The sequence below is a fragment of the Enoplosus armatus genome, chromosome 8 (assembly GCF_043641665.1).
Source record: "Enoplosus armatus isolate fEnoArm2 chromosome 8, fEnoArm2.hap1, whole genome shotgun sequence".
Classification (NCBI taxonomy): Eukaryota; Metazoa; Chordata; class Actinopteri; order Centrarchiformes; family Enoplosidae; genus Enoplosus; species Enoplosus armatus.
In genome coordinates this window covers 25,418,372-25,442,700 of record NC_092187.1, presented here as the reverse complement: position 1 = coordinate 25,442,700, position 24,329 = coordinate 25,418,372, and the positions used below count along the sequence as shown (strand labels likewise).

Genomic DNA, 24,329 nt, shown 5'->3' with positions numbered 1-24,329 from the left:
AGCATTGATTAATTAATTATGAAGATATTCATTAGTTGAGCAGCTCTGCCTGCTGATGAAGGCTGTGAGAGGAGCTTAACAGCTCTGGAAAAAGCTAGTAAGTGGACTTTAAGCTAAGACTCAAGATCAAGAATGAACTTAAAGAACTTAAGAAATATGTCACTGAACTTGTTTGTTTTGGTTTGGGGGGGGGGGGGGGGTGCACGTGCCTCATCGACTTGTCCGTGCACGCTCCGATAGGTCCCGCCCGGGTTGCTCACATACGTGTGTGTGTGTGTGTGTGTGTGTGTGTGTGTGTGTGTGTTTCTTTCTTCAAGCTGTCTGTCAGCGTTATCAACACCTCCACTCACTTCCTGGTTTTTAATACCGAAGTCTTCGCCCCCCCCCTCAGCACCGCTCGGGGAGGGAACAGAGCGGTGCCGTGTTGTGTGTCTACACCTCTGTACACACACACACACACACACACACACTCAGAGGGTTCCTGGTGAACACTTGCTGATACTTCCTGTAACGCTGCAGTCAGAGAAGAAGAAGCTGCCCCTGGACTCCTGCTCCGGACTCCTGCTGTGGACTCCTGCTCCGGACTCCTGCTCCGGACTCCTGCAGAGGTCTCTCCTGTCGGCCGACATGCAGGACCCGGCAGCGACTGAGTGAACCCGGACTCTGCAGGTTGAATGTGTGTGACTGTGAGGAGGAAACCGAGACTTTACTGTGTCTGAAGTTTCCCCCGCTCGCCCACAGCGAGAGGAGGAGGAGGAGGAGGAGGAAGAGGAGGAGGTGAACGGGTCTCCTTCTCTACCTGTGGCTTATTCTCGCTGTCGGAGGAACCAGAACCGGCTGCAGGATGTCTGACTCTGCCTCCAGTTTCCTTCATATCGGGGATATCGTGTCCCTGTACGCCGAGGGATCAGTCAACGGCTTCATCAGCACCCTGGGGTGAGTCCCTGTAGCGTGTACACTGTCTAAATACACCTACACTGAAGTACTACTGCAGTACATGTATCCGACATCTTTAGTTACTCGTTGCTTTTCAGATTAAGATTTTACATTAAAAACTCATAACATACAATGCATTATTAAAAGTTACCAACATTCTTCTTCTTACAAACCCAGCAGAAGTGTAGTTGGGACCCAGATGAGTTTTTAGAAGATGTATTTCTGGTATTTAAATAACTGTTTAAGGCCCTAAAAGAAAGAATTATCCAATATCTCAAAAAATAAAAGACCCAAAGAAGAAATACATATCTGTGTAGCATAACTTTGTCATGTGTTTTGTCCTCTTTCCTCTTCAATTAATCATCTCATGACCCCTCAGATTTATCTAAGTAAGCTAACTGTATATAAAGTAGTTAAACTAGCTAACTGTATATAAAGTAGTTAAACTAGCTAACAGCATAAAGTAGTTAAACTAGCTAACAGCATATAAAGTAGTTAAACTAGCTAACTGTATATAAAGTAGTTAAACTAGCTAACAGCATATAAAGTAGTTAAACTAGCTAAGAGCATAAAGTAGTTAAACTAGCTAACAGCATATAAAGTAGTTAAACTAGCTAACTGTATATAAAGTAGTTCAAACTAGCTAACTGTATATAAAGCAGTTGAACTAGCTAACTGTATATAAAGCAGTTAAACTAGCTGACTGTATATAAAGCAGTTGAACTAGCTAACTGTATATAAAGCAGTTGAACTAGCTAACTGTATATAAAGTAGTTCAAACTAGCTAACTGTATATAAAGTAGTTCAAACTAGCTAACTGTATATAAAGTAGTTGAACTAGCTAACTGTATATAAAGTAGTTCAAACTAGCTAACTGTATATAAAGTAGTTCAAACTAGCTAACTGTATATAAAGCAGTTGAACTAGCTAACTGTATATAAAGCAGTTAAACTAGCTGACTGTATATAAAGCAGTTAAACTAGCTAACTGTATATAAAGCAGTTGAACTAGCTAACTGTATATGAAGCAGTTGAACTAGCTAACTGTATATAAAGCAGTTGAACTAGCTAACTGTATATAAAGATGGTCGACATGACAACTCCCTGAAAGTGAAGCAAAACCTCTCCATCGCCCCCTGGTGGCTGGCTGCAGTATAGGTCATAAGCCATGTTAGCGGATGGGACATGGGCCAAACTAAAAAGTCAAAGTACACGTCAAATACATTTTTCGCAGAGATGGTTTCTGTCATTTTAGGTAGTTCAAGAAATAACCAATTGATGGAAAAAAGAATTGGTAATCGATTATGTCAGAAAATAGTGAAAAATGCCTGTCGCTGTGACATCTTCACACATCTTGTTTGTCCAAAAGCCAAATACATTCAGTTTATGGTAACATAAACTACAAAAACCTACTATTGAGAAGCTGTAATTAGGTAACCCCCCCCCCCCCCCCCCAGGTTCAAACCTGTACAGGTGTGTGCTAAAAACTGACGGAATTGGAACTGAAGTGATATAACAAACTATTATTAGTGCCCACTCACACAGATAATGCACTAGTCAAATGGCAGTACTGACATTGTGTAACGGTACTTTAAAGGCTAAATCACCCGGCTGATCGCAGATATCTCCTGTTGACTCACTGTGTCGCCTGATAAGAGTCAAGAAATGTCGGTACAGATGTGTGAAAGGATACGTTCCATTTTTCAGCTCTGTCTTAAAACAACAGTCAGCTGCTCATGTAGACATTTAACCAGGTTTGTCTCGTTCCACCTGTTCATATTAGACATTAAGAGATCCCTTCTTCATGTGCTTCCATTGTAAGAGATGGAGGACAAAATACACAGTCTATAAATATAAATGTATAAAAAACATATATTACAGTTGGTTTAGTCAAGTGGTTCCCAACCTAGGGGTCGGGCTCCTCCAGGGGGGTCGCCACATAAATCTGAGGGGTTGTGAGATGATTAATGGGAAAGAAGAAAAAACAAAATTCTAAAGCACAAATCTGGATTCATTTTTTCAGACTTTTTGCGTCGTCTTTTCTTTTGTTGTGAAATATTAGATCATTTGACCTCAAACAGTTATTGAAATGAGGCAACTCAGCAACAACTCAGCAACAACTCAACAACAACTCAACAACAACACCAAGTGTTGAAAACAACACCAAGAAAATTGATATTGATTTATTAGCAAAATAATATAATATATTTTAATGAGTTGGATTGAAGGTCACTGACTTTTACAGTTTGCTCCATGTGGTCCAGAACAATCCAGAAACAGATCCACGGTTACCACACGATTTGCATAAATACATACTGTATGTTGTGTATACAGATGTTGTAGGAACTGTTCACTATCGTAGCTCATCTTTGGATCTCAAGCTAATATCACAGGTCAAACCAGCACCAGAGTCCGGCTGAGGGACCCGGAGAGACCCTCCTCCTCAGGCGGTCTTGGCACCTTTGTTTACAGTGGTGGAAAGTAACTTCACTGTTATGAGACCAAAATACTAACTCTTAGTCATGTCTCCAACATGAAAGGTGTGTGAATACATAATACGAGGTACATTTGTACTTAAATGAAAGAATGTAAGAACTCAGCGTTTTCTCTGCAGTGTGTCTCTGTGGAGTCACATTATGTTCATGTGAGTCCGATTATTATGTTTTATGGTATTTTCCATATAGGTTGTGTTTGTGGGACCTACAGTAGTTTACTCCACGTGTCGACAGGTGTGTCAAATGTCTGGTCATATTCACAACTCGTTGACTTATTCTTTGATCAGAGTTCCTGATTTTAATGAACATTTTTCCAATTTCTAGTTTGAATTTTGGCGAATTTGCTGCCGCAGAAAATATCCATCACGAGTTAGAGCCCAGAGTGACATCAGCTAACACCTGCTGCTGTCTTGCTAACGCTAGCTAGCCCCCCTCCTTTCTGCAGTTGATGAACAAAACGTGTAGTTTCTTTATAATCAGTGCTAACGTTAGCAGGCAATTAGCTGCGATACAAGCCAACGTTTAACGTTGTTAAGAGACTGATGGTTGTTAGCTAACACTGTGTGAAAAACACATCTTGCATCAGCGTTCGAAGGTTAAACAGTCTGACGTTCTCCATCAGTCGTCACCGCAGACGTTGACAGCTTGTCTCCTAGCAACGCCGTTGATCAGACACCCACTCAGAGGCTTGAGGCTTCGGGCGTTGTCTCATCATTAAAGACGTTTTGTTTTTTCAGTCTCGGATCATCTGAATATCTGAACCTAGAAAAGTGATGACTCTGTAAATTCACCGGTGTTCTCCAGAGAGTTCATGAATTTGTTCTGTTGAGAATACAACGTTTAACACTCGCACAGAGAGAGAGTGGCAGCGCTGCCTGCCTGTATGGCAGGAAAAGGAAGCGGTACCAAGTGTGTCCGAGAGATTTCCACTGTGCCAGTGTGTGTGTGTGTGTGTGTGTGTGTGTGTTTCCTGTACTGTGGTCTTACGCCCACTCTGGTGTATTTGACTCGATCTTGACCTTTACAGCTTCACATGTTGACTTTCACTGACTCCCATTGATCTGAATAGCAACAAGAAAAACAATAGGTCACCATTTTTAGCCACACTAGCGTCACACGCTAACAGCTGTGAGGGGGGAGAGGTCAGAGAGGGCAGTCAGGTCAGGGGTCGCGTCAATACGTTTGTCCAGAGTGAGATAATCTCCACATCTATTGGATGGATTGATATGAAACTTTTCCTCTAGCGCCACCTGTGAGTCAAAATCTACACTTCAGTTCCCAGCAGGCCAAATTCAGTTTGTCCAATATTTTGGTTAATGTCTGAATACCTGCAACACCTGTGTTTATTTAGCATGCTAACATGCTAACCTGAGACGTGACCGTGATGACCGTCGGCATGTTAACACACAGTCAGACAAGAGAAAAGTAAATAATCTGGTACTTCCCTGAGCATCCGACCGTGTCACTCCTCCACCCGTTTAATCAAACAAATGATCCCGACCCACCTAAAGGTCCTACGATGAAATCTGTAAGAGAACAAAGGCTGAAACAGTCGTATCAACATATCCCAGATTTTAGATTTCTTAAAGTCTTATTGTTTAATAAATCCTTCTCTATTCACTCTCGTCTGACTGCAGATGTTTGTCCGTAGTGTCCAGAAAGTAGTTGTGCACTATGTCGGTGTTGGACCTCACCAATGGGATCAAATCCCTGCAGCTGGTCCAACATCTGGAGGGAAGTGGAGGCTGTTAATGAACATGGTCACAGTCACATTACACTGTCACTGATGTTCAGCATGTGGTGAATAACTGCGCTCACGCCTCAGTGAGTGTGGTGTTTGCCCACAGCTTGTTTTTAAAGGGTTCCTACAAAGCTACTTCAGAATCTGGTGTTTGAGCCACACAGTCACTCATGTTTAGTGTTTGAAATGAAGCGATCTCGTCGTCGTATTTGTTTGTTGTCTCCTGGCGTCTCGGCGAGAATTAACCAATCAGATCAAAACATACAAAGTTATTATGAACAGCTGCTGAAATAAACAAAGTGACAACATACATTGATCGCTGTGGGTATAAAAGAATTAAAGAAAAGAACTTTCTTCTTCACAATCGCGTTATTGTAAGAATTTAGATGTGATGACAGGCTGGAGATTTCTGGTTTAGGTACCTTGAAAGTACTTGAATTTTCCTCCTGAAAAGCAGTTTTTATGAGGACATTTGAATAGGGAGTACCTGCCATGTGAGAGACCTGATGCAAACAGAGAGAGCGAGAGACGTGAGTGGATGAACCTGCTGGTTTCCCTACAGTCAAATTCTGCTGCATCAACACAAACAGGATTCAAACAGGACGCTCGGACGTTTCTGGTCTTCACTGAGGGACGGCCCTGTTTTCTTTAATCAGACGCTCTCTCGTCTCGCATCAGATCGTATTTCAGCTCTACCTTCCAGGAGGATTTGTCCTTTGTGATCGCTGATCTCAGATCTGAACAAATGTTGACATGAGGATCATTTCACTGCTCAGAGAAGTTGAAGTTGACTTCGTTTGACTTAAACGATTATTCAGTCATCGAAATCCTGGTCATTTAAATCATTTCAGCTTCAGATTTTTGAGTTTGTGAGTTGATTGACTTTTCTGTCCCACAATGTATTTCACAACAGACATGAAGAAGCTGGAAAATACTAGAATGGCTGGAGGGAAAAAAACATTGCATTGTTGGCTGAGATCATTTTTCCCTTTTAAAACTGCAGCTCTGGTTGTATTGTTCCACCTCATGTAGAGTTATAAATCAATGAGCAGGACTGAGTCTTTTTCACTGCTTTTCATTTAAGTTAAACTATTTTAAAAAGGCATTATTTAAGAAAAAAAAAAGAAGACTTCAGAAAAGTCGTAAACAGGATTTATTTCAGGACTGATTGAATTATAAAAGCGGGTGTACTTTCTAATCTTCATATATAAAAGTTCTAAAAACTGAGAGGTGTTACTGAGCTCACAGCTGTAAACAGACTCTGCAGCTTCAGTCTGTCACTGATGGAAAACACCTGCACTCATTAGATACTCAAATCCATATTCAAATCTGTTTTTCCTGCAGGAGGGAGGGAGGGGGGGGGGCACAGGATGAAGACAACAACCACATTTTGCAGACAGCGTCTGAAAGGAAAAAAACATTATTATTATTATTATTATTCTTTATTATTAGAATTGAAACATGGAGCTGCTGTGGAGTTTTTAGATAAATCAGGTTTGTTGCCACGTAGCTTTTCACATACAAGGAATTTGCTTTGGTATGTTGGTCACAATAAACATAATCAGAGAAATTAAAAAGAGAATACAAGTACTGCACTAATCTCAAGAAGCATAAATAAAATAAAAAGGAAGATAAAAAGAAGCAAATACATGAAGAAAGAAGGAAAGAATTAAGAGAAACAGAAGAAAGACTAAACAGATTCAGAGTCAGCTGATGAACTCTGATGTCGTCCTGAAACAGATGTTGAACAACGAGACAACATACCTGAGAGTATAGAGCAAGAGTGAATAGAGCAATTAGCAGACACAGGTGTCCTGAAAGACACGCACACACCTGGGACACACCTGGGACACACCTGGGACACACCTGGTAGGCAGACAAAAGAACTGATTGGTTGTTGTCCTTTCAGTGATGGTGGTCTCTGTGGGCGGTCGGAAAGTCGGAAAGTCAGAAAAGTGGAAAGACGGGAAAATGGAATGAAAACATAAAAAGAAGGAAAATGATTGAGAAAAGAAAAACACCAGACAGAAGAGGGAGAATAGAAAAAAGGAATGGGAACATTTTGGACATTTTAAAGAAAGAAAGACGTGAAGAGAGGAAGGGGAGAGATGCAGGAATAAGGATCAACAGAAGAGGAAGAGACAGGAAGAAAACAGGGAGAAGTTAAGACTTTTAGGAAAATGAGGACAAACTGAAGAAAGAATTAATAACAGAAAAGTGGGAAGACGGAAAACAAAGACAAGATGAAGATGTGACGAGACAGGAAGAAAAGAGGGAAAACTGAAGACGTTTTTAAAAAGCAAGGACATTTTGTATAGTGAAGATATTCTGAAGAAAAAAGAAAAACTGAGGAAGAGGAAAGGAAGAAAAACCGCGGGGAAATTTACACGTCGCAGCAGCAAAGACAGAAAGGTGCAGAAACACACAGCAGACAGCACTGTGTCAGTTAAAACCAGAGGGTGTAACAGTCTGCTGCTGAAGGAGCTGCTCAGGGCCCCCACAGGGGCTGGGAGGTGTTGTCCATGATGGATGTCAGCTTGGCTAACATCCATCATGGACATCAACAGAGCCGGCTCGCCTAATCAGTCTATTGAGCCTCCTCCTGTCCCTGTGGTCTGAAGGTGCTATTGTACTATAACAAATAAGTAGAATATAAAAGCTAAAATAAGAATAAAACTAAGATAAATAACAACAGTGCAGTGACCAGAATAAAGTAAAGTGTCCAGGTAAAGTGTCCAGTAGGGGGTGGGTGCGTTAATGTAACGCAGGGGGGACAGGGGTGATGTAGTAGTGTTTGTGTTCGGGGGGGGGGGGGGGGGGGGGGGGGTCAGTGTGAGTTCGTCAGGTTGACTGCAGAGGGGAAGAAACTGTTTTTGTGGCGGGAGGTTTTGGTCCTGATGGACCGCAGCCTCCTGCCAGAGGGGAGGGGGTCGAACAGATGGTGTCCGGGGTGGGAGGGGTCGGCAGCGCTCTTCCCTGCTCTCCTCAGGGTCCTGGAGGAGTACAGGTCCTGAAGAGACAGGAGGTTGCAGCCGATCACCCTCTCTGCAGAGCGGATGATACGCTGCAGTCTGCGTCTGTCCTTGGTGGAGGCAGCAGCGTACCAGACGGTGATGGAGGAGGTGAGGATGGACTCTATGATGGCAGTGTAGAAGTGAACCAGCATTGTTTGTGGCAGGTTAAACTTCCTCAGCTGCCTCAGGAAGTACATCCTCTGTTGGGCTTTCTTGATGAGGGAGCTGATGTTCAGCTCCCACCGGAGGTCCTGGCTGATGATGGAGCCCAGGAAACGGAAGGACTCCACAGTGTCCACTGGAGAGTCACACAGGGTGATGGGGGCGGGTGGGGCTGCACTCTTCCTAAAGTCTACAACCATCTCCACTGTCTTTGAAGCGTTAAGCTCCAGGTTGTTGCTGTTGCACCAGGTCACCAGATGGTCAATCTCCCACCTGTAGGCAGACTCATCCTCGATGAGGATCGTGTTGAAGGCAGAGCTGAAGTCCACAAACAGGATCCTGGCGTAGGATCCTGCGGAGTCCAGGTGCTGGAGGATGAAGTGTAGAGCCAGGTTGACGGCGTCATCTACAGACCTGTTGGCTCTGTAGGTGAACTGCAGGGGGTCCAGCAGAGGGTCTGTGATGGATTTGAGGTGGGACAGGACCAGGCGTTCAAATGATTTCATGACCACAGAGGTCAGGGCGACGGGTCTGTAGTCATTTAATCCTGTGGGCCCTGGTTTTTTGGGGACAGGGATGATGGTGGAGGCCTTGAAGCAGGCTGGCACGTGGCATGTCTCCAGTGAGGTGTTGAAGATGTCCGTGAACACCGGAGACAGCTGATCGGCGCAGCGCTTCAGGCAGGATGGGGAGATGGAGTCTGGTCCAGAAGCTTTCCGGGGGTTTTGTCTCTTGAAGAGTCTGTTCACATCTCTTTCAAGGACAGACAGAGGTGTCGATGCTGGAGGAGTGGGGGTCGCTGTGGGGGGCAGCTGTGGTGGTAAGAGGTGTGAGAGTTCAGCCCCAGGTGTGATGAGGGGGTTGGGGCTGTTGGGCTGGAGCTGGTGGGTGATGGTGGTCAAAGCCACAGTAGAAGTCGTTGAGGCTGTTGGCGAGGCGTCGGTCGTTAGCAGAGTTGGGGGCTCTTGGCTTGTAGTTGGTGATCTGCCTGAGCCCCCTCCACACAGAAGCAGAGTCGTTGGAGGAGAACTGGTCTTGTAGTCTCTCTGAGTACAGTCGTTTAGCTTCCCTCACCGCCTTGCTAAACTTGTACTTGGCTTCCTTAAACTCTGCTCTGTTGCCACTCTTAAACGCCTCTTCCTTTTCCAACCACAGCTGTCGCAGTCTTGCTGTGAACCAGGGTTTGTCGTTGTTGTAACTCACCCTGGTCCGAGTTGGTACGCAGCAGTCCTCACAGAAGCTGATATATGAAGTCACAGCCTCTGTGTACTCATCCAGACTGTTGGTAGCAGTCCTGAAAACATCCCAGTCAGTACAGTCCAAACACGCCTTCAGGTCCTCTGCAGCTTCACTGGTCCACTTCTTCGAAGTTCTCACAACAGGCTTAGAAAGTTTTAATTTCTGCCTGTATGCAGGAATCAGGTGGACCATGTCGTGGTCAGAGTGTCCCAGTGCAGCGCGGGTGACGGCGTGAAAAGCGTTACTGACTGTGGTGTAACAGTGATCCAGAGTGTTCCCCTCCCTGGTGGGGCATTTAATAAACTGTTTGTATTTGGGGAGTTCGTGTCTGAGGTTACCTTTGTTAAAGTCACCGAGGACAATAACTAAGGAGTCCGGGTTGGTCCGCTCCGTTTCCAGTATCTGGTCGGCGAGTGCGCGCTGTGCGTCCTGCACGTTGGCCTCCGGTGGAATGTAAACACCGACCAGAATGAATGAAGCGAACTCACGGGGGGAGTAGTAAGGTTTACAGTTAATGAAAAAAGTTTCCAGGGAAGGAGAGCAATGCCGTCGGATCACTGTCACGTCGTTACACCAGCTGCTGTTGATGTAGAAACAAATACCTCCACCCTTTGTTTTGCCGGAGAGGTGCGCGTCGCGGTCCGCTCGGAGAAGCTGGAATCCGTCCAGCTGCAGCGCCGCGTCGGGAGTTCTTTCCCCCAGCCATGTCTCTGTGAAGCACAAAACAGCAGATGAATAAAAGTCCTTGTTTCTCCTCATCAGCAGCTGGAGTTCGTCCATCTTATTCCCCAGTGAGCGCATGTTAGAGAGAAATATTCCGGGTAGCGGTGTCCGTTGTCCTCGCCGGCGAAGACGCACGAGCGCACCAGCACATTTCCCTCTACGTCGACGTAGAGCTGCAAAGGTGAGAGCACCTTTGACCAGAATGTCCCATAAAACAGTTAAAGGTGTAAGAAACTCGGGAAACAAATCCACTGGAGTTGTTCCCCTGATGTTCATGAGCTCTTCTCTGGTGAAGAGCTCCATGAACCAAAACAAAAAACACTGTTTACAAACAAAACAAGGCAAAACAATGCGCTCCAACAGACCGAGGCAGCCATCTTGATTGTCCATGAAGCCAGGTGACGGTCCACTCCCGCTCCCTCCAACTTCACCCTCAGCAGTGCTGGCTGGATGGTGTTGAGGGCACTGGAGAAGTCAAAGAACATGATCCTCACAGTGCTTCCAGTGTTTTCCAGGTGGGAAAGGTAGATGACAGTCAAGCGGAGTTCAACCAACTCTCGGAGCTAACGCTAATTAGCTAGCTAGCCACAGCAACAGTTGCTGTTTTAGCTAAATCAACGGTCGCCGACTAAAAACGAGAAGCTGCTTTTGTTTACTTCTGTCTGAAATCAGAGAGCCACTGCTTCAAGAGTCACTAAGAAGTTTGGAGGTAAATCTGCCGCCTTTATCTTTGTAGAGCTGCACCTGAATGCAAATCTTGACATGCATAGCAACAGTAACTAAGGGGGGTGGGTTTTAACAAAGGGTCGATTGCTGACTCAACAACCACGCTAACTGATATTGGATGAGTGCTGTTCTTTAAAAGACCCCCTCACATATAGAAAGTGTTGGTCTCATTTCCATAGATCAGTGATTTACACGATGGCCAATTCAGTCAAAGACCCTCATCCGCACAACCAGTACGGAGGGTCTGCTAGCTCTGTGTTTGTGAGGACACTTAAAAACTGAAGACATTGTTGGAAAGAAAGGACAATTTTTTGAATTCAGGACATTTTCTTGCAATGTAGGGTTACTTTGAGAAAGTGAAGACATTTAGCAAAGTGGGGCATTTGTGGAAAGTAGGGGTTGTATTTGGAAAGTGAAGACATTTTTAGAAATAGCAGACAAGTGAAGACATTCTTGGAGTGTAGGGATATTTTTGAAAAGTACAAACCTTTTGGATTGTAAAGACATTTTTAAGAGATGAGGACATATTGGAAAGTCAATCTTAATTTTTCAACTCAAACCACTGAGTTCTTCCTGCCATTGGTTCAATAGATAGATGGTTACTTTATTTTAGTCTTATTACTGTCAAATAAACCTACCTATGATCTACCTGCCTGGTACGGGCAAACTGACCGACTGTACAACCAATCAAGTGAACAAACAAACAAACGCCAGCAACACTTTTAATTCAAGAACCATCAACATGAGCCTGGACCATGTCAGGCCATCTCTCCTTGTTTGTCTTCTGGGTTTAGTCACCTGATGAGTGAGCATGTTTGGCAGATGATCATTGAACATATGGAGGTTGGAGCTTCCCACAATCACTTCCACGCACCAGATTTGTTTACAGGCTGTGGTCTCGGTTTCTAATAGTTTGACCTCAACTGAGCTGCAATGCAAAAATACAACTACTAAAATACGTGATCTGTAGAGTCGTCTCAATCATTCAAATAGTATGAAACAAGACTTCTTTATACACTCAATTCACGGTTAGTGAAAGGTGCTCATCCTAATGTGTAGATCCATCACACACACACACACACACACACACACACACACCTTCTAAAGCTCTCTTTTCAGGCAGGTAGCAGACAGTCTGCAGTCAGCAGGATTACCTGTCCATTCATACACACATTAACTATATTCAGCAGGAGGCCAGGTGTGTGTGTGTGTGTGTGTGTGTGTGTGTCTGACTGCCAGAGGCCTCTGTCACTATTGAGCCCCCCTGTTGCCTAAACACTGACGGTAAGAGAGATTTACTCTAATGGCCACACACAGCGGGGGCTGAACTGTCTTTATTCTTTCAGGCTCCTGAAGTTTCGCACAATATTCTTGAGACAAAGAAATGCTGTTCTGGTAATTTTGCTAAACTCAGACTCAGTGTTCTTTGTTGTCTTTCAAGGGTGTAATTTCCACTGGGGGTGGTGGGGGACATGTAGCGCTCACTTTTACAGTTTCAGTTAGATTCTTTCACTGAAGTTCCTCTGAAAGTGTCCTCTGACTGTCCAACCATCAAACTGCACATGGCAGTGGTGGAAAGTAACCAGATACATTTACTCAGGTACAAGTACTGTAAGTAAAATCTTGAGGTAGCTGTACTTTACTTGAGTATTTCCATTTTATGCTCTATTCCACTACATTTCTGAGGGTAATATTGTACTTTTTACTGGACTATATTTATCTGACACCTATAATATAAATGTAGTGTAGAAGTAGTGAAAACTAGCTTACAGTACATAAAGCAGTTAAAACTAGCTAACTGTATATAAAGCAGTTAAAACTAGCTAACTGTAAATATAGTGAAAACTAGCTAACTGTATATAAAGCAGTGAAAACTAGCTAACTATATATAAAGTAGTGAAAACTAGCTAACTGTAAATATAGTGAAAACTAGCTAACTGTATATAAAGCAGTTAAAACTAGCTAACTGTGAATATAGTGAAAATTAGCTAACTGTATATAAAGCAGTGAAAACTAGCTAACTGTATATAAAGCAGTTAACCTAGCTAACTGTATATAAAGCAGTGAAAACTAGCTAACTGTGAATATAGTGAAAATTAGCTAACTGTATATAAAGCAGCTAAAACTAGCTAACTGTATATAAAGCAGTGAAAACTAGCTAACTGTATATAAAGCAGTTAACCTAGCTAACTGTATATAAAGCAGTTAAAACTAGCTAACTGTATATAAAGCAGTTAACCTAGCTAACTGTATATAAAGCAGTTAAAACTAGCTAACTGTATATAAAGTATATATGTATACAAATAGCTGACAGGTGGGCCGCTCTGATTGGCTGTGGGCGGAGCTGCCATTCACACTTTACTGTATGTCTCAGCAGCTTCAGCATCTGGTGACAAAAGGTGTCTAAAAATAGAAGAGTCACTGCAGACAGCGACACAATGCTGCAGCGTGTTGTTTCCTGTCCAGACCTTCGTTTGTGCAAGTCACTTCACGCCTCGCTGATTATCTTCCAATCAAACCGTCAGTTTGTAGATTGATGACCTTCCAGACTGCCGTTGGTTTCAGTTCAGTGTCATGATCATTTTCTGCAGATATTTAATTCATCGTCAACATCACACTATTATTATTAACAATTCATTATTATTTTAAGATGTTATTATGGTTGGGAACATCAGGGGTTTATTTAAAGTGATTCTTCTACAGTGTACAGTTGTTTAATGGGTTTAATCAATCATTTAACATAATATAACAGTAATAGAATTAGGCATTTTAATTGACTGTGTATGTATAAAGAGGGTCCTGGCTGAAAAATACAAGATAACTTTTCAGGTAGCCATTAATTTGTTCTTTGAAAGGAGCTTTCTTTGAATTATGATCAAAATTCAAATCCACATTTCTTCTTCTTTGGTTTCTGTCTGTAGGTTGGTGGATGACCGCTGTGTGGTCGAACCAGCTGCTGGAGATTTGGAGAATCCTCCAAAGAAGTTCAGAGGTAGGACCAAGTGTGTGTGTGTTAATATCAATAGAAGTATTAACAGAAATGGCTGCCTGTGGCTCCTCTCGTACACAATCACCGACCACCACAGAAGCGACAGGTCAAATCTCAAATAGTCCAGAAGTTCCAGTTAGGAAAAACTTTATTAGTGAACAAGTGGCTTGACAGGAAAACACCTTTAAGTTTGAGTTTCTGTATTTTTGTGTGTTTGGTTTCAGGAAAAGGAGAAATAATAACAAAGTAAGAAAAACATAATACAATAACACGTCAGACACTCAGTGGCTCCTCATTGGTCCGAATGAGAAGGAACAAGAGTTATCTTCAGAAGGGTGAACGCACATGAAACTACATTAATATGTATTTATTTATATTATACATATTTACATGTATTATAATATTCAAAGGACAGACACAAGAGTGAAAAACAACCGTATTGGAAGTTAAGTGGAACTCAGCTGCTGCTGCCTGTTAACCAGCAGGTGGATCAGGTCTTATCGACAGACGGTCCCGTGGTGGAGAGCTTGTTCTGCCAGTATTAATATTCTACATAAGAACTGGGTTTTTTTTATTGGTGAGTAATGAAACACAAGAAATAAAGTTCAATACATTGATGCCGAGCTTGAAGTTATGAACATCTGGTTCATGCAGCTGCAGGAGTGCGTCATCATTGTCCTGCTGAGTGACAGGATGTTAAAGGTTTGTTTTCTATTTGACATTTAAATATGGATCTCTTTAAGTCGTGCCATCAGAAAGGTATTGATTGTGCTTAATGATTAAAACACATTCAGATGCTTTGTGGTGTTTTATCATACTGATCATCCAGTGATCTGTGATGTGGAAGCTGGAGCCCGACTCGGGTCCTGGGTCAGGTCTCTGTTACAAGAAGCCAATGGACCCATGAAAACCTCCAGTGTACTGGATGAAATATAGATGATATGTGTGTGTGATGTCAGTCCAACTTCTGTCTTTAGAGGCTGCTGGTGAAGTTTTCCACTGGCTGCTCTCTGACACACACACACACACACACACCCTGTATACACAGTATATATATATATATATATTACATATTAATACAGCATGTGGCACCATCTGCTCTGTGCTGTTTTAGTAGTTGAACTAGTTTACAAGTAGATCACAGTGACTGACAGCTCGAGCTTTAAATCCAGAGCACCCCGACAGACCGCTGGAGGGCTTTCAGGTGAGATAACTCCGCCCCCTGCTCACCTGGAGATTTTGACTGTAGCTCAGTGCAATTTGGTTGCCGTCTGGTCTTTATTTATTTAGAGTTAATTAGTTAAAGTCTCACCGTTTTGTAATGGACAGGTAATGATATAGATGCAGACAGGAAATAAGGGAGTTCCTGCCTTTATTCAAGCAGTGACATCGTTTTTTTCAGTGTTTGCTCTTGGTTGTAATGATAAACTGTGTAACTGGCCTCACCTAGATCAACATCACGTGTTTTCAGCTTTATATTTGGACGAAAACACCCAAAGAGATGAGATATAAATCTCATCGTCAAAATCTTTTCAACTTTCTATCTTTTTATTTGGTTGTTTCCCGTCAAAGTGTTATATATATATATATAAATATGCACTGTTAAGACTGTGTGTGTGTGTGTGTGTGTGTGTGTGTGTGTGGATTAAAAGCTCATTTCCTTAAGTCAAGATGACTTTAAACCTGAATATCCATTTAGATCTTTGCAGTACGATACAGAGTAATTATACACAGGCAAATTATGTTTGCTTTACACACACACACACACACACACACAGTAACAGTGTTAATGTTTTTTAACATACAGGATCTGCTGGAGGAGAGTCAATATTTACCCCCCCCCCCCCACCCCATTTTCCTTTCACTCCAGCTTTATTTGTTTTTCTGAATTTCTCCCTCTTTCTCCTCCAGTCCTGTTCTCTCCTGTTTTTATTTGAATGAAAGAATTCATGTTTTTACTTTAACATGTACTTGTACCTCCATATTAGCCACTCAGTGTCAGTCTGTGGAAATCTGAAATATAAAGAAACTAAAGTAATCATGGAGCGCAGAGGATGAATCTTAATGACTTTGGTGATGTCGAGACTTTTCCTCTAGCGCCACCAGCAGGTCAAGTTTTCGTTACTTGAACAAATGAGATCGATGCTAACCATGCTAACATTATTGTTTGCAATGCTAGGGCTGTGCTAACCCTACACATGTCAACATGTCTCTGGAGGTTCTGGCCACATCTTCATCAGATGAAGAAGTAAAAAGTTGTTTGATTTGATAACTGGTTTCCAGTAAGTTAAAGGGTTACAGCGACGTCACTGCTGGTTAATCAGCTCACAGGCAGAAGGACTATATTTGGTCGTGGAGCAGATATAAATCTCAGAGACAGGCTTAATGTCCGATGCTTCACCAGTTTGATGTTCTGAAACCAAAACAACCAATTAGCTTCAGGTGCTGGTCCGCTAACCAATCATCACTCTGGAACTAATCACTCAAACCAACCACAGCACAGTGAGACCTCATGTGACTCCACAACGCGTACAATAAAGTAGAATACAACATGAAGTTACAGGTCGTCTAAGATGTGATGTCTTGTTCTGGTCTAATCTGTCCTGTTTTGTTCTGTCCTCGCTCAGACTGCCTGTTTAAGGTCTGTCCCATGAGTCGGTACTCGGCTCAGAAACAGTTCTGGAAAGCCAAACAAGCCAAACATGAGAAGGACAAGATCGGCGATGTGGTTCTGCTGCAGAAACTACAGGTAATAGTTCAATAAAGTAACTGTGATGGAAACGCAGCGACTCGTGTCTGATGGTGAAGTCGGCAAAACTACTTTTAGACCAGACGCTGGTACAACCTCCTCTACCGGCGTCAGGAAGACCGGGTTCACCACCAGATGTTCCACCACGTTACAGCTGACAAGAGTCAACGGTGTGTGTGTGTGTGTGTGTGTGTGTGTGTGTGTCCTGCAGCATGCGTCCAACCTGGAGCAGAAGCAGAACGAGACAGAAAACAGGAAAGTCCACGGAGACATCGTCAAATACGGAACTGTCATGCAGGTAAATTACTGTTTCTCATCTTTTTCATTATAACTACAAACGTGTGGATAATTTATAAAGTCAGACATGAAACTGGAGGTCTGTTGTCACGCCAGTGTCAGACACCTCCTCTGTTTGTATGACTGTTTTTGTTGGAAAGTCAATCACATGACTACAAAGAGACTTAAAGTGACAACAAAAAGACACAAAGAGACACAAACTGATTGACAAAAGATGCAGAACTACCACAAAAAGACACAAGACAACTACAAAAACAACTACAAAGAGACACAATCCCTCGTGTTTAGATCTGAATCCAGTTCAGGAATGGCGGACTCCGCCACTAGCAATGAAAACTACTATGAAGGGAGGAAATTACTGAATGTAAACACATTGAAAGGCTGAACCATAAAACAAAAATCTAAGGATTATAACTTTAAGATTTTTATTTTGTTATATAGTTATATCATATATTACTGGAGCATTATTAATGATGCATTAACATGTAAACAGTACTTCTTATAGCTGGTTGACTGGCAGCTAATTTAAATGCTTTATATACTTTTGGGTAGTTAAGACTGTAACACAGCCTCATATCTGACGTACTGATCACAGGAAAATCTTGATCTGAAAAGTAAAAAGTACGTTTGCCTCTGAAATGTAGTAGAGTAGAAGTAGAAAGTAGCATACAATGAAAACACAGTACTTGAGTAAATGTACTGGACGGTATGCGGCATGACTGCACATCTGTGTACAAGTACACCCACCTGGCAGTTCGTATTCACAGGGCGACCCCTGTTGCTATAACAACCAGGTGACTCACACCCCTCCCCTACCCTTTACAGTACCTGTCTGACACACACACGTATGCACCTGCTCGCGCACACACACACACACACACACACACACACACACACACACACACTGTCTTACTGCTTTGCTGTGTCGACATATTGCTATCTGTTAGTGCCAATATTGACCTCCCTTCACTGCTGTAGATCTGTCATCATAACACACACACACAGACACACAGACACACACACACACACACACACACACACACACACAGACACACCTACATGCACAAACACACACACACACACAGTGACAGTCTGGGTGTGGTAGCTGCTGAGTGAAACTGTGTCAGATTGTTAAGATAAAGATTCCCATAGGAGAAAGGTGTGTGTGTGTGTGTGTGCGTGTGTGTGTGTGTGTGTGTGTGTTGAAGGTGTGGAGAGGGTTACTTGGATATCTGTAGCACTCCATTAAACTGCAGTACAAAAGATAACTGAGCTTTCACATGTTTAAACACACACACACACACACACACACTGTCTGGCTGTATTCTGTGTTTTTCTCAAAGTCATCAAACCAGCAACCTGTCAGTCCGTCTCACTTCCTGTCTCACTTCCTGTCTGTGGCTCTCAGCTGTCAGCTCATTGGTTCCTGCTGAAGACGTCAATCTTTAAAAACATGTTTAAAAGGCTCAGTCGTTCCCTCCAACAGCTGCTCGCTGGAGTTTTTATCAAACCAACAGCAGGAAATAGTGCATCTGTTGGGGACTATTTTCAGCGGCGGATGAATCCACATGTGGAGCTCTAGTGAGTGTTTGTGGCAGCAGGACGGTGTGTGTGAGGCTGAGTCCAGATAAACTGCAGTGTGTGTGTTCATGGTGATGAAGGAAACAACAGTGAGGCTCACTGATGAGTTTTAATAATAATAATAATAAGATTGATTAGGCTGTGATACACACACAGGACTTGTTAGTAGATACATTCACTGCTACTTTCAGGCTTCTACTTTAAGTGCATCTAACACGCAGTGAAATGAGTGGCCATGTTGTTTGTCTCCAGTTGCTCCACATGAAGAGTAATAAATACCTGACGGTGAACAAGCGTCTGCCGGCTCTGTTGGAGAAGAACGCTATGAGGGTCACTCTGGACGGGACGGGGAACGAAGGCTCCTGGCTCTTCATCCAGCCGTTCTGGAAGCTGCGCGCCAACGGAGACAATGTGAATACACTTCATACTGCACATCTGCACAGAGTACCTCACACACTACGGGCCAGGGTCAGGATCATTTATGTGTTCATGGTCCCCGGAGGATGAACCCAGCGTTCACATCTCTGATGATCTTTCCTCTAATAATGATAATAACGTGTAAAATCAATGATCATGATCATCACCATGATAGTCATAAAAACTTTATTTATACAGCCCATTTTATACAAAATGGTGCAACACCATGATCTTCTAAAAGTGAAAATACACAGAAACTGATAAAAAAAGTAGAAACACAAACAGAATATAACCAAAAACAATTATTTATATACTATACATATACTCTGAAATGTAGCAGCAGCAGTACAGACAGTATCTCAGAAGCTAGTAGTATGTGGAGTATTAGTTTCATGCCTGTACAGACAACTAAGTCCTGAACCCGGCCCGTAACTGATCCAGCTGAGCCTGACTCGCTCTGCCAAAGAACCCACACCAATATTATATTTTATTTATTATTACTTTTGGCTACTTGATCTTGTCTAAATATAAACAAAACCGATCCAGACCTGAACTGTCTAAATGTGACCCAGAACTTTAGTCTGGACCCGTCAGGGTCATGTGGCTGAACTTCTGTCGTAGTAACATGGATAGAAAGTGTAACAGTACGAGTTGCTGTCCAAGCAGTTACAGTCAAAGTAATACAGATAATAACAGCAGAATAATGGGTGATACTGGGACATTAAAGAAGCCTTGACTGACTTCAGTACTGATCCTGCAGATCAGCTCAGACATATTAGCAGTAGTAATTGAAGCTGCAGTAGTAATCGTAACAGTACTTGTAGCAGTATTAGTATTTGGCGTATGCTGCCTGTTGCAGGTGGTGGTGGGAGATAAAGTCATCCTGAACCCGGTGAACGCTGGTCAGCCGCTTCACGCTTCAAACTACGAACTGACCGACCATCCAGGCTGCAAGGAGGTGAGACACAGATGCACAGTACTGACACTGAGGCCCAGACTAATACTGAATCTGGTCCTGATACTGATGAGGGTCAGCACTGTGCCAGAACCAGCTCTTCAACAGCTCTTCCTCCCTCTGCAGGTGAACTCAGTGAACTGCAACACCAGCTGGAAGATCAACCTGTTCATGATGTTCAGTGACCACAGAGAGGAAGTCCTCAAAGGAGTGAGTGAGACACAGCAGACAGTACTGCAGTACATACTGTACATGCAGTACATACTGTACATGCAGGTCATACTGTACATGCAGTACATGCAGTACATACATGATATGAATGTTTCCCGACCTTTTTCGCTTGTGACCCATTAAAGCGAGTCGATCACCAGTTGTGAGTCAGTTTATTCAGTTTCATTTGAATCATTGTAAAAGACCTGAAACATCTTATTATTATTATCCAGTAATTCACAAAAAATAACAAAGATTAGAGGAATGATTTGCTCTCCTGTTGATCTTCTCACGACCCCTCAGATTTATCTTTCGTCCGTCTGTGGGAGTCCTGACCCTCCGTTTTTTAAATGCTTTTATTGGGAGCTTTCAAACACACACAGCTCAGGAGGTGATTAAGATACTACTGCGTCAAAGATCACACTCCTTCTCAGAGCCGTAACTCAGACCTGAACACAGACATGAAACACATGTTTTTAGATTTAGCGTGAGGTTAGCATTATCTCAGATGTCCATGAATAGACATCCTCAACTCTCTGTAGAAATCATAGCTGCTCCTTCTAACTGCAGAACTTGCCTGAGAATCCTCATGTTTTTAAGTTTTCTTCAGTATCACAGTAATCCAGTGATAGTTGTCTGTGCATCCGTGGGTACACTGCAAACTGGAACCGCTAATAGCTGATTCAGCTACTTTTACTGCTTCCAATTTGCCATAAGTGTCTGACTTTGAGACCCTGTGTCCTATAGGTTTATCTTATGGCCACCAGATTTCATTATTCACACTTTGTTTCTGAGAAATCAGGTTGTTTCTTTTCGACCCAGAATCCAAAAGTGAATGAATTCAAATGCCCACAGTTCTGTGCCTTTGACCAAATATGGGCACCTGCAGTATAAATACAAACACTGCAGACATGTCCTTTAATGCGTCTTTAACTTTCTGTCTCTCAGGGCGACGTGGTGCGTTTGTTTCACGCTGAGCAGGAAAAGTTTCTGACCTGCGACGAGTACAAGAGCAAACTCCACGTTTTCCTCCGAACCACGCTGAGACAGTCTGCGACCTCGGCCACCAGCTCCAACGCCCTGTGGGAGGTCGAGGTACACTCACGGTCATGTTTCCATCAGTTCAGAGGACATTACATTGACTTACATTCATTTTGTGGAGAACATAACCACTACTTGCCTAACCCTAAAGAGTTTCCTCCAAAGCTGAAGTTGTAATAACGCAACAACTCGCTGTGTGCTGATTGGTCCGTCAGGTTGTCCATCATGACCCGTGTCGTGGGGGGGCGGGACACTGGAACAGCCTCTACCGCTTCAAACACCTGGCCACCGGCAACTACCTGGCTGCTGAGGTAACCATGGCAACACTGGATGGAAGGATTAATGAATGAATGAATGAATGGGAGTCATGGTGGGATTTGAAACATGACCAAATATAATTTCTGTGGATTTCTATTACTCATAAAGCCTAATTGAAGTTATTTACCGTTTACCTTTTTGTTCTTATTTGATAAAAATATCAATTAGTTTTGTGGTGAAACTTAAAAATTATAATTATTATCATTACCAATTAATCTGCTCATTGTTCTTTCAATTAATCGATCATAAATATCATATATACCACAGATATTCAGTTTACAATCATAGAAGACAAGTGTTAACTTTTGAGAAGCTAGAAGCAGTACATTTTGGTATTTTTGCTTTTAAGATTAATTTTGATAATTCGATTAATCGACTAATTGTTTCAGCTCTCATGCTAACAAAAATAAATGACCCCAGCTGTAACCCAAAAACATGGAACCAAATCTAAACTGATTAATTTGTTTATTCACTTTTTGTGTATCACAATAATCTTATTACTTTTTTTTTTTATAAAATGGGATGATTTGTGTTGAATATTCATCAAGGCACCATGCAGAGTTCACTTCATTCATTCATCAAATTTCAACAGAAGTTAGATTTGAAGAGAAGTTAAAGGTTCCTGAAGTTTAGATGGATGGATGGGATGTATTTTAATAGACTGTTGATTAAAGGATTATTCTGATTTATTACAAAGTGGGTCTTATTTTCGTAGTTTTGTCATAATAACATTGTGCTCACTAATTTCCTATTTGTAACAAACTGGAATCCTTTAATGTATGTTGCACTTATTTGTATTCTTGAAGAATCTAAGAAATATCATCTCTGGACTTGTTGTTGTTGTTGTTGTAGGAGAACCCGGGCTACAAAGGAGACAATGCGGAGCCCCCGCCCTCGGTGAGTCTCTGTTTGAACTTCTTTACAGTCGTCACTTCATCAACAGCAGAGAGGCTGAGAGATTTAAGAGGTCTGAAAGTCATCTGAGCTGGAAGCTAAATGACTGACTAAATCATCAGCGCAGTAACAGTACACAGCAGAAGTAAACAGCCATCAGTTTGTGTATTTGTACTTCCTCGGCCTCACCCTGACCTCTGACCTCTCTGTAGGTGGACGGTCGTAGCAACAAGCGCTCCCTCGGCGAGCGGATCAAGTACAAGTTGGTGGCAGTGGCTCATGGGAACGACATCGCCTCGCTGTTCGAGCTCGACCCGACCACGCTGCAGAAGACCGACTCGTTCGTACCACGGTAGGAACACACGGCCGTTACTGCACGTCCTTTGACTTCCTGCAGATGTTTCATAATAAAAGACTACAGAGAATGACAGGGATTGTGTCGCCTCTGAATACGGGACGGAATCTGCACACAACTGCCTTCCTGTAGGCTTTTAATGTGAAACATTTGTGTAGGAAGTTTGAGTTTCTATGACAAACTACCAATAATTATAGAGCATACCACAGAGAAGCAGAGTGATATAAATAAAGCAGAACTGAACAGAAAGTGAACCGGTTTGCCTTACAGGAACTCGTACGTACGACTGAGACACCTGTGCACCAACACCTGGATCCAGAGCACCAACGTCCCCATCGATATAGACGAGGAGAGACCCATCAGACTCATGGTTTGTCCCACACAAGTTCAAATATGCTTTACAAGCTTTGAGTTGGCTTGTTGGTGCTGTACAAACACAACTTACAGGAAGGGCTAACAGCCATTGTTGCAAAAGTAAAAGTATATGACTCAACGTATGTGATTCAAAAACATAACCATGAGAAACAAGAGCAAATTTGAGAAACTGGAACCAGAAAATGACTGAAACATTCATCAAAATCAAAACGGTTGCCCATTCATTTTCTGTTGATCAGCTAATTGGTTTGATTGTTTGATTAATCGGCCGATTGTTTCAGCTCTAGTTCATAGTACAGAGTATCGAACACTGTGGAGAACCAAACGCTGGTCAGATAGTTCCTGAATCATAATTCTGACAGTTTTATTTAGTTTGACTGCTTGTGTTAATACAACATTTAACATTTTACAACTTCTTCTGTTACACGAAAACAAGGGTTCTGTTGTTGTATTCCAAAATGTAAGGTAGTGAAATGTCCTATTCATGTTCTGTAAATACAGTCAAGTTAAAGTTTTTAAATCAAATATAAAAAAAATATTTAAAAAAAGGGAATTCAGACTGAAATTGGTAAAAACCAATTCCAGTAATGTCAGATAAAAGTGTCTGAGTGTATTTTACGTTAGCAATGCAGTATGACTAAAATTCATACTTATCTTAATAAGCATAAAAGTCTTGTATTTGTCTGATGTACAAAAGCTGTGTGTGTTTTTCATATGAAAGAGAGAAAAACCATGTGACCTAAATTCATGTGACCAACTAAAAAAATGTGACCTGATCTTTAAACCTCAAATACAACTATTTACATTTATGTTTAACAGAAATACTACAAATGTAATAATGTCCATTTGTAGAAACTACGATACAGATATTTAGCGTTTTTATAGAATGTATATGAGCAGGAGTAAATATTATTGTAACTCCTCCTGCAGTTGGGAACATGTCCCACTAAAGAGGATAAGGAGGCGTTCGCCATCGTCTCTGTTCCTGTGATGGAGATCAGAGATCTGGACTTTGCCAACGACGCCAGCGCCATGCTGAGCACCGTGGTGGACCAGTTCAGCCAGGGCTTCATCAGCCAGAACGACCGCCGGTACGACACACTGTGTGTGTGT

At 42.4% G+C, this 24,329-nt stretch overlaps 1 protein-coding gene across 1 annotated transcript in view; it reads left to right on the top strand.

The window, feature by feature from the left end:
• The first annotated feature begins 589 nt into the window (after positions 1–589).
• The window catches only part of itpr3 (inositol 1,4,5-trisphosphate receptor, type 3), a 59,915-nt gene continuing 36,175 nt past the window's right edge, over positions 590–24,329 (top strand). The window contains exons 1-14 of the mRNA XM_070910836.1: positions 590–936; positions 13,957–14,027; positions 16,652–16,773; positions 16,985–17,071; positions 18,904–19,062; positions 19,928–20,026; positions 20,150–20,233; positions 21,182–21,328; positions 21,490–21,585; positions 22,445–22,471; positions 22,569–22,583; positions 22,699–22,838; positions 23,112–23,211; positions 24,147–24,307. Coding sequence (XP_070766937.1) covers positions 845–936; positions 13,957–14,027; positions 16,652–16,773; positions 16,985–17,071; positions 18,904–19,062; positions 19,928–20,026; positions 20,150–20,233; positions 21,182–21,328; positions 21,490–21,585; positions 22,445–22,471; positions 22,569–22,583; positions 22,699–22,838; positions 23,112–23,211; positions 24,147–24,307 — 1,400 coding nt within the window. The 5' untranslated portion in view covers positions 590–844. The remainder of the gene's footprint in view (positions 937–13,956; positions 14,028–16,651; positions 16,774–16,984; positions 17,072–18,903; positions 19,063–19,927; positions 20,027–20,149; positions 20,234–21,181; positions 21,329–21,489; positions 21,586–22,444; positions 22,472–22,568; positions 22,584–22,698; positions 22,839–23,111; positions 23,212–24,146; positions 24,308–24,329) is intronic.